A 14158-nucleotide genomic window follows, 5' to 3' on the forward strand; every position below is an offset into this window, starting at 1 on the left:
ATATACACATGTTTGATATTTATGTATAACAATTTTCATGTTTCAAACCCTCCTCTATGCCAACAATTGAATTTCCACTATGTCTCTACTTAGCACTTCTCTTGAACACAATTTCACCTGAGTGAAAGAGCATAACACTTCTCCCTTTAATGCTCTTATGAAACTATTTCAATCTTACCTAATATATTTTCAAAATTTCTTTCACATCCACATCTTGTAAAAACATTTACTTCATTGCTATATCATTTTCACTGGTTTTTTCCTTCATCCTATACACCTCTTTTTGTTAAATATTTCACTCTTAAACAAAAACATTTATTATGTTCACAACTAAATACATTTGTCCTCTTTGATAAACACTTATTTTACCCTTTTGACACTTACATGTGAATGAAGGTAATGTGAATGAAAGTAATTATCCTGCATTTTCATTTTACCCTCATTGATAAAAATTGATTACCCCTCATGTACGCATTTTAAATGAATACAATCACCCATTTTACTTAACTCCCTAAATTCTTTGAAGTCTTTTCAAATCTTAATGCAGTTAAAAACAATCATGCCGAACTTTAATCAAGAAAACACAAGTGCAACCAGAAATGAAACAAATAAAAGCAAACAATGAATATATCACTCTCCACAACTCCTTCAATTATTACTGCAAGACTAAAATCTGAAAGTCTTCCTTAATGCATAGTAAGAAACCCAAGTCCCATGCCACAAAACTATATATAAAGTAACTTCCAGATTTAGTCAAAGGCCCATTGATTTTCACGCCTGACTTCTTCCTCCTCTTCAGGAGTGTAGTCATTTTTTATGTTAAATATCTTTCGGATCTCTTCTGGTGTTTTGCCCTTAATCATGTCAGCTACAGTTTGACACGTTAAGTCCAGAAGTTTCTTTATATTCAGATAGTTGGCAGCCTGCGCACAACAAACAAATATGCATAAAAAGTCATCACTTCCAATTTATACATATTGAGAAAATAAGCTTTACTACAAGCACATCAACAAATATATACGGCAGGGATTTTGCATTGCTAGCCGTAGCCGTAATACTGCTCAAGAGCATCTGGATTTTTGGAAATAGTTATTTTGGACTCTAAAGTCATTCCTAAGGTAGGGATCTTTGCATGGCTAGCCTGTCAGAATATGATTTTAATGGCAGAAAAATTCATAAAGATGGGGTATGCAGGACCCTCTAGGTGCATCATGTGCATAGCTCAATCAGAATCAGTTGACCATCTTCTTCTCAACTATCCCTTTGCCTTCAAATGTTGGCATTGGCTATGCACTAAACTTGGGCTGATCACAGCCTTACCAAATAACATTAAATCTCTATTTCAAAGCTGGCCCATCCCAAGCAAATAGTCCACCCTGAGCTCAATTATGGAAGGATCCCCTTCATGTTTAGTTTGGGAAATCTGGAAGGAGAGGAATAGAAGGCTATTTGATGACAAATGCAAAAGATTAGAAACAATTTTAAACTCAGTTGAATCGGTGATAGTGGACTCAGTAAACTGCAAGATAGCTTTCTCCCTAGAACCACCTAAAGCCTTTTCATCATGGGATGAAAGCATTAGAAAAAATTGGCATAGAATCAGGATCCCTTCTTCCTTTGGGCAAAAATACAACATGAGAAAAGCGCAACCTAGTCTCCTCCAAATCTGGGTTGGATTAAACTAAATTTTGATGGTGCTTGTAGAGGTTATCCGGGTCCTTCAGGCATAGGATATGTAATCAGATCACAAAAGAGCAATCCTTGCAAAAATGGCAAAGCCAATCCCCCCAAACACAAACAACATAGCAGAATTCAAAGCATTGCAATTTGGATTGTTAGAGTGCATAAAGCATGGTGACTTAGAGATAGCAATAAATGCAATTAAGAGGAAAAAAACTCCAAACTGGAGATTGTAGGGAATCCTAGACAACATAATTCCAAGCCTCGACAGAATAGAAAGCTACGAAGCAAAGCACATCTACAGAGAAGCAAACTCAGAGGCAGATGCTCTCTCCAAAATAGATGCTCTCTCCACTTACCTTAGAAATATGTGAAAGCTAATTAAGGTTTTGATCAACATGGCAAACTTTAAATTTAACCTTGGCGGCTAAATGAAATGGCTATCCCAATTCAATTAGTGTAAAAAGTGTGCCAACCTACTTCTTTTTATTGCCTTCTGCAAGTTGATTTCATTCCTTGTCAATTAATTGCAGAGCTCTAGTTTTTAACTCCTCCTCTACGGATAGTTGGATTTCCACTCATGTCAAGAGAGCTCCCATTCGGATTCATTATGAGTGTTTACCCCAGGCCCATCTCCTGTTTTGGAGCACACACTCCAATTTCTCTTTTGACGTCTACGCGCCAAGTCTCATTCCAAAAAATAACAGACTTGAGGCTCAAGCGCTATCTTCTCTTCTTGGATTTCCCTCTCATTTTGGTAGTCAAGATGATCTTAGGTAGTGGGCATCTGAATAGAGACGAGTATCCACGGGACAATACTATCATCTCCTCAAGGTTTGTTGCATCTTTGCTAGATCTAAAATTGGCTAAGAAGGCCGTCTGGACCCTCACGAAGAAGATTTTCCTAGAGGAGGTCACCCAAGAGCTCCAAGAAATTCTAAATAAAGCAATTCATGATTCTGGGGCTCCTTCACCAAGTGATAGAATCCTATTCAATGCTCATGGCGAATTAATTAAGTACTATCCTTTCCTACTCGACTTAAAAAGGAAAGACTTGGATAGGCACAGAGTATTTGCGGGAGTTGGCCTTGGGTACCTTAAATGGCGGTTCTAGGAGAAAATCAAGAATACCAGGGCAGAGAGGACAACATAATTCAATTTGCCAGACTTAATGACATATTGCCCATGAAAGCAAAAGAAGATAACCCTCAAGCGGAGGGGGTGGCACTAGTAGGGGTCATTGCGGGTCTAGGCGTGGGCGTGGCAAGGGCCGCCCTCGTGCAGAGGCCGTGGGAGTGCAAGGAATGGGAATGATGTCAACAAGGAAATTGCAAGCTAGGTTTCGTTGATTTTTCTATAAATTTTTGTTTGAGACTTGAACTATAAATTTTGGCTTATCAAGCATATATTTTTAGGTTTTTAGGGCAGTAAAGCATCTGCCACTCAAACTTATAATCTTTCAAGTTAAAGTTTTAAGACTTCATGCTAATCTGGGAAGGAGATCTATGTCTTCCACAATCTGTATAAATCTTGTTAAAAATCTACTACCTACTAGCTATATAAGCTCTGTTAATTTTTGCATAATCAGTATAATGCTAGCTCTGTCTTTACCAATCAAGAAACAAATATATATGAATTAAACCTAGCATCTGGAGGCAAACACACACATCCTCAATGATGCAGAAATTGGGGAACGATACAACTCCCGCACAGTAATGCAAAAGACAGGCATTTTCAAGATAAATGTTTGCACCACTATGAAGAGAGAAAATCAGAACTCAGACTTTATAGATGGCACTGTACGAAAATACACTGCACGTTTATTAGCATTTTGAATATATAAAATATGTCCCACTCTTTTTGAGAAATGAATATTGTTTAGGGAATATAGAAATGCCTTAATTTATATAAAGAAACTGAAAAAGAATTTAGATGAGGATGATGGTAAGAAATATAGATGTCATTTTAAGTTGCTGTTTAGACAAGGAGGCTTGTAGTTTAGATGTATGATTATTTCAAATAGAAGTCTGCAAGTGGCTGTTTAGACGAAGGAAGTTTGTAGTTTACATGTATGATTACACCAAATATTGTAATCTGTTAAGTAAACTGAAATGCCCACATCTATGTCTATAAGCTACACACTCATTCAAATTACAACAATTTGAAGGGATCAAAACTTCAAAAATCATTTACCAATACTAATTCAAATGCTGTTTTTATTCTTAGAAAAATACCTGCACGCTAACATTTTCCAGAAACAGCTTCAAATTCAAAAAAATATCTGCACGCTAACATTTTCCAGAAAACAGCTTCAAATTTTCTAGACAACTTTAAACAAATAGCTTGACACTTTCTTTATAACTTTAAACAAATAGCTTCAAATTTTCTGAACAACCTTAACAAATATCTTCAAATTTTCTGAACAACCTTAAACAAACAGCTTCAATTTTTTTCAGAATAAACTTAAATATCTAATTTTCGAGAATCATCAAGATAGGTCGTTCAAAGGTACTAAAGTATGAAACCTACAAAACTAAAACAGGATAAACAAAATATGAAGCTTACAAAACAAAACCAGACGACACAAAAATATATGTGCGTAAAAAACAAAATCACGCAAAAATTCATCCCGTAGATTCATTCCAAATTCACATAAAATCCGCAAATGAAATTGCTTCAATTTGTCCGAAAAAACAAAAAAAAAATTGTTTAACCAGAACCATAGCAAAAATAAAACGACTACAACTACACCAAAACCTGAAACCCTGCAAACCAAAAGCTAATAAAATTCATCCTACGATTTAATACATATCAGCTGTTCGAAATCCGTGTGCTTTAACTCCAAAGTATCTATAATATTTCCGGAAAACCTTAATCTCCACCCTCAAAATTTACAACAAAAATGGTCAATTTTCTTTCCGAAACCCTAAGACATACATCAAAAACAGAATCCAAACAAGCTAATAAAGGGGCGCTGAAAATCACGCATACCAGTATAATATCAAAAAGGGTAGCGTGATCCACCTTCACGAACTCCTTATCCCACGTCTTCACATCCAACTCCGAAATGGCGTTTGTTTCTTCGCTGGTTTTGGTGGCATCCACATGATACTTACAATATTCGATAACTTTCGCCAGGATCTTACTGTTCACATTCGGCAAGGGCACGACGCTCTCCACGCCTGTATCCTCAATCATATTCTTGATTGTTTCAGATTCAAATGCCACGGCCTCATCAACCTCGAACATTTCATCATCTGAGCTCTTCAATTTCACTTTACATTCCTTCGCCATGGATGTTTTGGGTATTGAAAACAAAAATGTTGCAGAGGGAAAGCGAACGAAAATCCAAGAAAGAGAAAGCACAAATCTATGTTTAACCTTATAATAATTTGCAATGACTGGCTAACACCTGTATTTATATGTGGGGAATGGGTATATTTTTATACGAATAAAAATAGCTTTCTAAATCCGTCGGCCCTTTAGCTCTTTAGCTTTCTAAATCCTTCGGCCCTTCTTATCGATTTAATAGTAACTAATATAACTATGGTATATTTTTTAGTTTCAATAGTTTTAATTATTATTAATTATAATTCGCGATTTAGTCCTCCTATTATAAGATATATGACTCATCATCATAATAAAAGAGAATTGACTTTAAAAATATTATATTTCACTTATATTTTTAGTCAATTTAAATAAATTAAATTAATTTGATAGTTTTTTTACAAGGTAAAAGAGTTAATATTCAATAATAAACATAAATTTAAAACAATCTAACTAGAAAACAACATTGATTAGAATTAGAAATTGTAGATTTCTAATATCATTAATATAATATTTTATTGAAGAAGTATCATATATGCCATATTTTTTAAATTATTATATTGCACGTCTCATTACAAAAATCAAATGTCAAATTTCCATATAATTATTTTATTTTATTAATTAAAATTTAAATTTGATAAATATGAAAAGGCATTTTATAATGATGGAGCGTAATTGCTGAGTGTGTTAATGTGACCTTATTAACTAAAAACTCTCCTATTTTTTTTAAGCTTAAAGCTTACATCCATTTGTATGTCAAAATACTTATATTAATTATAAACACAATATTATCAAAATAAAAACCACCTTGAAAAGAAGAAAAAAGCCATCAAAATTGTTAATTTTAAATAGATGTATCACTATAAAATAAAAATAAAGATATTTTACAAATTAGAATAAAAAGACTCTATTTGATGAAAAATGATATAGATATATTTAAATTTTAATGTGTTTATATTAATAAATTTAATTTAAAATAAAAGAAAATAATTTTTAGATATCTATAATTGATATATCCATTCTTTTTGTAGACACTGAAATTGGTCCTAAGTCTTCCACGACACTTTTCACTAACCCTTTTTGTCTAAACTGATTAAATAATTTTAATTATTTAATGAGTACTAATATTATTCTTCTAATTTCTTATAATTAAATAATTTTTAATTATTTGATCATGTTCTTTTTAAACCATTAATTAAATAATCTTCATTATTTAATTAATATTCATCATTATCTCTTTCTAATAAATTAATCTTGATCTTAATCAACTAATCCTAACTATTCCTCTTTGATTAAATAATTCACTTAATTATTTAATCTATTTATTCTAAGATAATTATTTTTCTATGATTAAATAATTATTTTTAGTTATTTTATCCCTTTCTCTAAATTATTCTAATTAAATAATTGAATGTCTTCCATAATTGAATTATCCTAAGTAGCAGGTGTTAAGGAGGACATTCAATTATTTCAAATCACATTAAATGGTAGATAGATCATAGTGTCGTGCAAGACTAAGATATATCTTCAAATGTAAATCCTAGGTAAACATAGACCCCTCTATCACATTTGCTTGCACATTTGAAGCTTTAGTAAAATGCAAATCTACATGTTTGTACAAGAATGAACTCCTACATCATAGTATGCAATCAAGGAAAATTACAAGCCACTCCAAATTTGTTTATAATACTGTTTCTGCAAAGGAGACATCTGAACTAAAAATATTCTTTCTATGTCAAGCGCTAAATAATTCTCAACACCTTTGATGACTACATATAATATGAGGCCGCAGTTCTCATGTAAATTAGTGAGCTCAACAGTCACCGACCTCAAGTCCTCATAAATTCATCCTTATTCCAAATTTGTCTTGATGTAGGAAATGGAGTAGAGCTCATTACGTAAAATCTTATAATGAAGAGAAAAAATGGTATCACAAAGTCAATGTAACAACATTATAAGGAGAGTAACTAATAGTAGGCACAATCCCACCAACATCATCAACTAATATCATGAGCGCAACCATAAGACCATGAAAGACATCAACCGAGGAAAGGAACTTGTTATGTCCCACTCCCTCTACATGAATGGCATTTAGTTAGGGTTATGGTATACACATGATTGGGGTTAGGGTTAGGGTTTAGATTATGGTTAGGCTTAGGGTTATGGTTATTCCTAGGATTATGACTAGATTGACCTTAGGCATTTTGGTTTCCTCTTTGGCCTCTTTCTGTGCATGTTTTTCTCTTGCCTACTTCACCTCCTCCCTGGTGAATCCCATCTGCATTGCCACTTCCTCAACCATCTTAGTAACTTTCCTTTTTATGTAGGTGCAATGAATTGTTTATGTAATTCAAGTTCTTTCTCCTTAAATGTTCCAAATATTCCTTCTTTTGGGTCAACCGGCTGCTTCAATAGGTGTTCTACATATTCCTCAAGTGTGATGGAGTCAACTTCATACTGCATGGGCATGATCCACACTGTCCTAGGCTCCACGACTTCCATTCGACATTTATCTTTATCAACCACGAAGCAAATAGTTTTCTCATACCTCTCTACAATCTCCTACAGGATTATTTCTTTGTTTTTCATTGCAACTTCGAAAGATTTTAAATAACCCCAAAGAGTAGATATTCTCATTGTGTCATCTCATATTCTCCATAATCCCTCTCTAATTTGCATTGCCACTAGTCTATCATAGGCCCATTGGACCTTTCCTTTTACACCAAGTATCTCATGCAAGAAATATAAGGCCAAGCATATAAGAAGAGGCCAATATTTAAATGTTTGCTTCTTATCTTGCTTAATTTCTTTAAATTACTCATCAAATCATTTAGAAGGACTATACAAAGATCATACCTCTGTTAGGCCCAATATGGAAATCTAATGTACGGAGAGGGGAGGGTTGAATTAGTACTTCAAATATTTTCTTCAACAATAACTTTATTGTTAAGCATAAACCAAAAATTGTTGTAACATAATATAATGCTAAAACAAATAGATAAGAATCATACATGATTCACTAGATAACACATATATTTTTGTTACACAGAAACTCTTGGTTAGAGAGAAAAACTGCGGTGGGGATGACACCCACAACTTCACTATTGCAATAATAAAGGTTGCTCGGTTAGAGCTACATGTTTAGCTATTTGTGATAGCTTACCCTGTTAGGAGTATCAAGATCTTTAGATCTACCTTGCTAAAGGATTTTATAACACTTATTCTAAAATGTTGCACCTGGTTAAAGGATTTACAATTTATAGACTTTGTTAGAGTCTTTTACCCTGTTAAAGATTTCTCTTACAACTCAAAATATTACAATCAAAATATTACAAAATATCTGGAACTTCACATTTGAAATGTTAAAGTAGATTCTATGTGATCAAAATGAGATTACCTTGCCTATAGCATACCTCGGTAACCCATAAATTTACTCGGTAAACCCTTCTGTTTACTATGTTCCTTGACTGTTCTCTGAAATCCTTCTTGGTGACCTCTGTGTATCTCTGTCAATCATAACAGTCATAACACTCAGTGCTTTCTTATGATTTTGCTTTTCACATATGTCTTGCTTCACACACATGTTTGATCCTTAAGTCATGCTCTATAAATAGATCTCTTGTAATGGTGATCTTGTTCATGCTTCGATCTTACAAACATGATTCATTAAATGAATAACCATACAAAATTATTTCATTGGACAGATGTCCTCAAAATCATACAAAATCTTAATTGCAATTTCTAATGTGTTAACGGTTCCTTGTTCTTCGATCTTTGTAACACGTTTCCCATATGTGTCTAGGTTCAATGAATCTGGTAACACATTTACTCGGTGTGTATTAACTTGGTATACCATCTTTGCTGCTCGGTATTCATAGAACATTACTCTGTAGACAACTCAGTGTATACTAAACTTTGTGACTCCTTTCTTCTATAACCGACTGCTCTGTGCTTATGAACTTAATATTTTGGTAGTAATAACCGACTAGAGTATATAGAACGACTTTAGACATAAAACTAATGACAACTTAGTAAATAGTAACAATCTCCCCTTTTGACATTAGTTTTGAAATGTTTGACAAAACTTCTTTCAAAGTCATAACTAAAAAAAAATCTATATACTTACAAAATTTGACTGAACTGACAGTATATACAATTGTCAATAAAATAGTATACTCAGATATACTCCCCTTATCAATATACTCTACATAACTCTGATTATGCATGCATTGTGATCAATATTTTGTATTCACTGCTCGGTTCACGGCTCGGTTCACTGCTTCCCCCGTCAAAATTATCTGTATACTCGAATATGTTGATCTGCTTGGTATACTCCTCTTGTATACACTATACTCCCCCTTTTTGACAAACATCAAAACTAGTTACCATTCAGTGGAGGCAACTGGTCAAAAATGAATTTATACTTTGTTCTTGCATCAGTGAGAGGGGCAGAGAGGGAATCCTTGACACTATCCATGAGTGAGTTCTAAGCTATAATATCAGCTAATAGTGAAATCAGTCCATCTAAAGTGCTTCCCTTTGGCTGAGTAGATAAGGAGGTAGCCTTGTTGATATGTTCTTGGACGGAGGAGAAGTGTGGAATGAATAAGGATTGAAGAGTCATAATGTCCATCCTTATTTGGTGCTCTTCATTCCTAAGTTCCAATTGGTGAGCCATGAGCGTTTGTTACTTGGTATAGAAATTTTGAATGGAATTTGGCTTAGTGGTTAATTTATTGGAGAGATCAGTGATCTGTTTCTCAATCACTTCTGTTTTAGTCTTGATATCTTTAATGAATAAAGATAATGTATAGAGTTTCTAAAATAAATAAATAATGTGCTTGAGTTGAGGGGACAACTCAGCAATAAATTTGACAAGTTTTACTTTACCAATAGCAATGGCTTTCTGTACCTCTTCAATCATTTTTGCAATGAGCTCTTTGTCCTTCAATTTTCTTAGGTATTTAGATGTGTCTACTCTAGGTAGTATTTCTGTTAAGAGTGCTTTGACCTTCTGAAGTACTCTATTTTTTTTTTGTATAGCCATGTGTTTTTCTTGTTCAGCTTTGGCTTTGCATAGTTCACCAAATTCAATAATTGCTTGCCCTTTTAATTTGGATATAACTACATTTGGCAACACAATTGGTTTTGACAAATCTAACTTGAAACTATGCTTTTTCATTTTCTTTTCTTTAGAGGAGGAGGCTTTCACCGGTTGAACTAATACAATGGCTTGGGAGGCTTGTTCTCCTTTGATAGGTTGCTTGGTAGAGGCAACACTTTTGTCAATTTCTTTAGCCTCAGATGTAGCCTTCGGTGAATCCTTGTTTAGGGTCTCAGTTGTAATATTGTCAGTACTTGAAGGGGCTTGAGAAGTCTGTTCCCCGATGGCCTGAGAAGTAGCTTCTTCTTTTGTGGACTGGTGACCCTCTTTTCCTTGTTCAGTATCCTGAGGTGTCTTAGTTGAAACATGTTGACTTACTAGAGGATAGGACTTGACTTGTTCCAAAACTGACTCACTTGATACTAGTTTGGCATAAGCATTCCCTTCTATCATTTCATGTTCCTATTCCTCGGTATCCATGACATCCTCATCAGGTTGGATAGTTTCAGCGGGATCTTGCTCGGTCATATCTACTATTTCAACTTCACCTTGTTCATCACCACTCTTAATTCAAAAAATTTCTTGCCATTTTTCTTATGTCTCTTTCTGTACTTCAAGGTAAAGGCCATTCATCAGTTTCAAGGCTCTTTGCTTGACCAAGAAGTTTGTGTGGTAGTTTTTTAGATGTTCACTTATCTCATCTACTGACATGTTTGGAAAGAGATGCACCAGACTTCTTTCTCTCATCTTCTTTTTCGAGTCCATAGCATATTTCCACCTATTATCAATGTGTAAGTACAATGATTCTGGAAGAGAATTGGTTACTTCCAATGGGACCAATCAGAATTTAAGAAGTGTGCATACAATTGACTCTTTTATTTGCCTCTTTTCTTCTTCTATCTGAGAGTCATATTTGACATACCTAAATGCTCCAAATCCACCATATTGTTTCAAATTGGCACAAACATTATCAACACTATGTACATCTTCCTTTTTGCTTTTGACAATCTGAAATTTGTTTTTGTCTTTAGATTCGGTGTCACTTGACTCTATATTCAAAATGAGTCTCTGAGTAGACTTCTTATAAGTTTTTGTTACCTTTGGAATGGCAACACTTTTCTGTTTCTTTCTCGGTGACACTGCAGATGATCTAGTGTTTGGGCATTTTACTGGAGGAGTCAGTGATGTATCCCGTTTCTTCCTTTTCAAAATTTTCCCTTTTGGCAACTCGGTGCTCAAAGTAATAGCTGCTTCTTGGGCTTCAGATTCCTCCTCAGTAATGACTTGAATGCTCTTGACAGGAGTGGAGGAAGAACCTTCTCCAAATTTCTCCGTTAATGCTTTAATCATTTTTGTTGCTTCCCTAGTAACCTTTGGTACTACAATGCTCATTTTGACTTTTTCTTTAACTTCTTCATATGTACCGTATCTGATCTCGGTAGCATGCCTTGGCAGTGCAAGAAAAGCATCTATCTGCCGTTGTGTAATGTCAAAATCAATCTCATAGCCCATAGGTGGCAAAGATTGAGTTCTTGGTTCTATCGCATTGACATAGCAGTAGTTAGTATCCACTTCAAAACATATATTGTCCTTATATTTCTCCACTAACTGGGGTGAAATCATGTACCTATTATGCATCTTTTCCTAAAACTTGCTAAAATAATCATCCATAATCTCATTGAAGTTATCACCTAGCTGTTTGATGAAGTCATTGATTTGATGGGTGATTGGTTGGTGTAGCTCCCAAACTACATTACCAACTGATGGAAAGAATTTCTCAAAATAGAAAAACATGCATACCAAAAGTGATCCAAACTTCAGTGTGTTTGCTGAGTTATTCTTCTTTGGCTTCCTTATGGTGTTGAGATTTTCAAACAGATTTTTCAACAACACCTCGCATAGATCAATCTTCATACCTTTCTTCACAATTTTATAGGCTAAGTCAATAGCAGCACAAGGTACACTATTTTCCCTTGCCGATTGAAAGAAACAATGACCTATGACTCTAATTGTAAAATTTAGTTCTACATCTGTGACATTGTTCAGTTTCAGACCTCTACAATCTGATTCAACTTTGGTTAAAGTGATCAATTCTTTGTGTGAAATCATTTTCTGAGCTCGGGAATGGTCAAAAATAGGGTAACCGGTGATTAAGTGGATGATTTCCTTGGTGATATTGAATGGTTTCTCTTCTAACCACATGAAGTCATCATGAACTCTAGTCAAAACAAATTTAACCCATTGGGGTTTGAAGACTCGCGCATAGGTTAGGGCTTCGGTCAATTCCTTGATTTTAATATGTTCAAACTTGCTATCCAGTTTTCCATCGGTACACAATTCATCATATGTGTCCTTGATCTCTGTGTGACCTAGTTCCTCAACACGATACTTAGTGAACAATCTGACATCCTGAACTAATAAAACCCTATCTGGAATGAGTGGAAATGCAGTTTTATCATCTGGTTCAGATGCTACTTTGGGAGGTAGAGAGTATTTTAGTGAGGGCTTCTCAATGTTCTCAACAACAATGGGTTTCTGAATCTTAGGCGTCATTTCAAACTTTGGATAATCACTAACGAAAGAGCCTCAGGGTTTGAAAACTTTGAACCAACAGACGCTTTCCACTTAATAAATATAAAGAAGATATTCACAGCTGATATGATAAGTTAACTTGCTTTACAATGATTGATATAAATACCTTGAATTTCGCTTCGAAAGAGTTTTGATCGCCTTTGAATCACTTTGCTCTGCTTTCTGAAAACTTGGTAAGTGTAAAATGATAGCGCAAAAGCTTTAAGTACACATTTTAACTTATCGGGCTCCATGTAGTTAGGTCAAAAAACATTAAATGCACTTGCTTCCACTAAACTGATTTAACTTTTTTTTCTTTTACCAAATAGCCAGACTTCCTATGTTTACCGACTTGACAGGCTTCCTACATTTACCGACTTGACTAGTGCTCCAAAAGACTTGATAAAATTTCAAACTTGCTAATGCATCTTAGCTATGTAGATTTTGGAATTGAGTACATGATAAAATAGGACTATTAAGATTTAACCTTGAGAGAATGCAGTCCCTTCATACCTTTACCGAATAATTTGGAATAGATGCACCTAACTTGGTCAGTAAGGTGCTTTCTTTATTTGACACAATTTCCTTCTTTTTCCAAATCATCTGAAATTTGCTTTTTATTTCTTCAATATCTTCTTTAGGTTGATCTCTACAATCTCTAGCCAAGTGTCCAACCTTGTGACAATGAAAACATGCCATACCAAGATTTCTCCATGATCTTCGGTTGTTCATTCCAAACCTTATAAAGAAGTTGGCACTTATATGTCCATATCTTCCACAACATTCACACCATATCCTTTTATTATAATCACATGGTACTACAGTATATTGTCGGTTAGGATCTGTGTGAGTTCGGTATCTTCTAGTATTTGCTTGGTGTGTAGATCACATTTAGTTCTTCTGCATAAACCAACACTTCTCGGTATTGTGTCCATATCTATTGCAGTTTTTACAAAACCCTTTGAATTTTGCTTTTGATAATTGCTACCAGACTTAGTCCTACATTGATTAGATGTATGACCATACTTATTGCAATTGTTACAATAACCATTAGACCTAGTGACATTTGATTGCTTACCATTTCTAATTTGGCACATGTTGGTAGTATGTCCTTGTTTTCCATAGTAGTTGCAAATAGGCTTAGTTCCTTTGATGTTCTTCTTGTTTCCAGCTTGTTTTGATGATTCTCCTCTCTCGATAGTGTGGATTCCCTTCTCGGTAGAGTCTTTTCCATTGTAATTGAGTCCTGCATCTTTGTTAGGTCTTCTTGTAATTTGTTGCTCATCCAACATCCTTGATGCTTCATAACTTTTCTTTCGTGTTTCTTTAGTTTTCTTCTCTATTTCATGTTCATCAATAATCTTGATAGTTTAAGTTTCAATGCTTGATTCTCATTTTCCTTTAGATTTGCTTCATGATGTGCATAACCCAATTGATCAAACAGATTACTTTGAATTCCAGTCATCCTTATGATTT

At 34.4% G+C, this 14158-nt stretch overlaps 1 protein-coding gene across 3 annotated transcripts; it reads right to left on the bottom strand.

The window, feature by feature from the left end:
• Positions 1-705: 705 nt before the first annotated feature.
• Positions 706-12519, bottom strand: LOC131035445 (SKP1-like protein 1B). Of its 3 annotated transcripts, none has more exons than XM_059209054.1 (3): positions 12510-12519; positions 4672-4862; positions 706-923 (listed from the first exon to the last, which is right to left on the bottom strand). In XM_059209054.1, exons 1-3 carry the CDS (start codon positions 12517-12519, stop codon positions 750-752), a joined length of 375 nt encoding a protein of 124 aa, XP_059065037.1. In that variant the 3' UTR covers positions 706-749. The 3 variants fall into 3 exon arrangements, with proteins under 3 accessions (XP_059065037.1, XP_059065038.1, XP_057823127.2); XM_059209055.1 differs by lacking the exon at positions 12510-12519 and adding an exon at positions 10435-10447 and having other exon boundaries at positions 4672-4955; XM_057967144.2 differs by lacking the exon at positions 12510-12519 and having other exon boundaries at positions 4672-4994.
• Positions 12520-14158: the final 1639 nt, after the last annotated feature.

The sequence above is a fragment of the Cryptomeria japonica genome, chromosome 7 (genome assembly GCF_030272615.1).
Source record: "Cryptomeria japonica chromosome 7, Sugi_1.0, whole genome shotgun sequence".
NCBI classification, from domain to species: domain Eukaryota; kingdom Viridiplantae; phylum Streptophyta; class Pinopsida; order Cupressales; family Cupressaceae; genus Cryptomeria; species Cryptomeria japonica.

What these genes read in the sequence shown, in the direction of transcription:
- LOC131035445 (XM_057967144.2), bottom strand. Translation starts at nt 4,974, where the DNA reads ATGGCGAAGGAATGTAAAGTGAAATTGAAGAGCTCAGATGATGAAATG. An exon ending in CCCTTTTTGATATTATACTG is followed by an intron (nt 924 to 4,671) that starts GTATGCGTGATT and finishes TGTTGTGCGCAG; the next exon opens with GCTGCCAACTATCTGAATAT.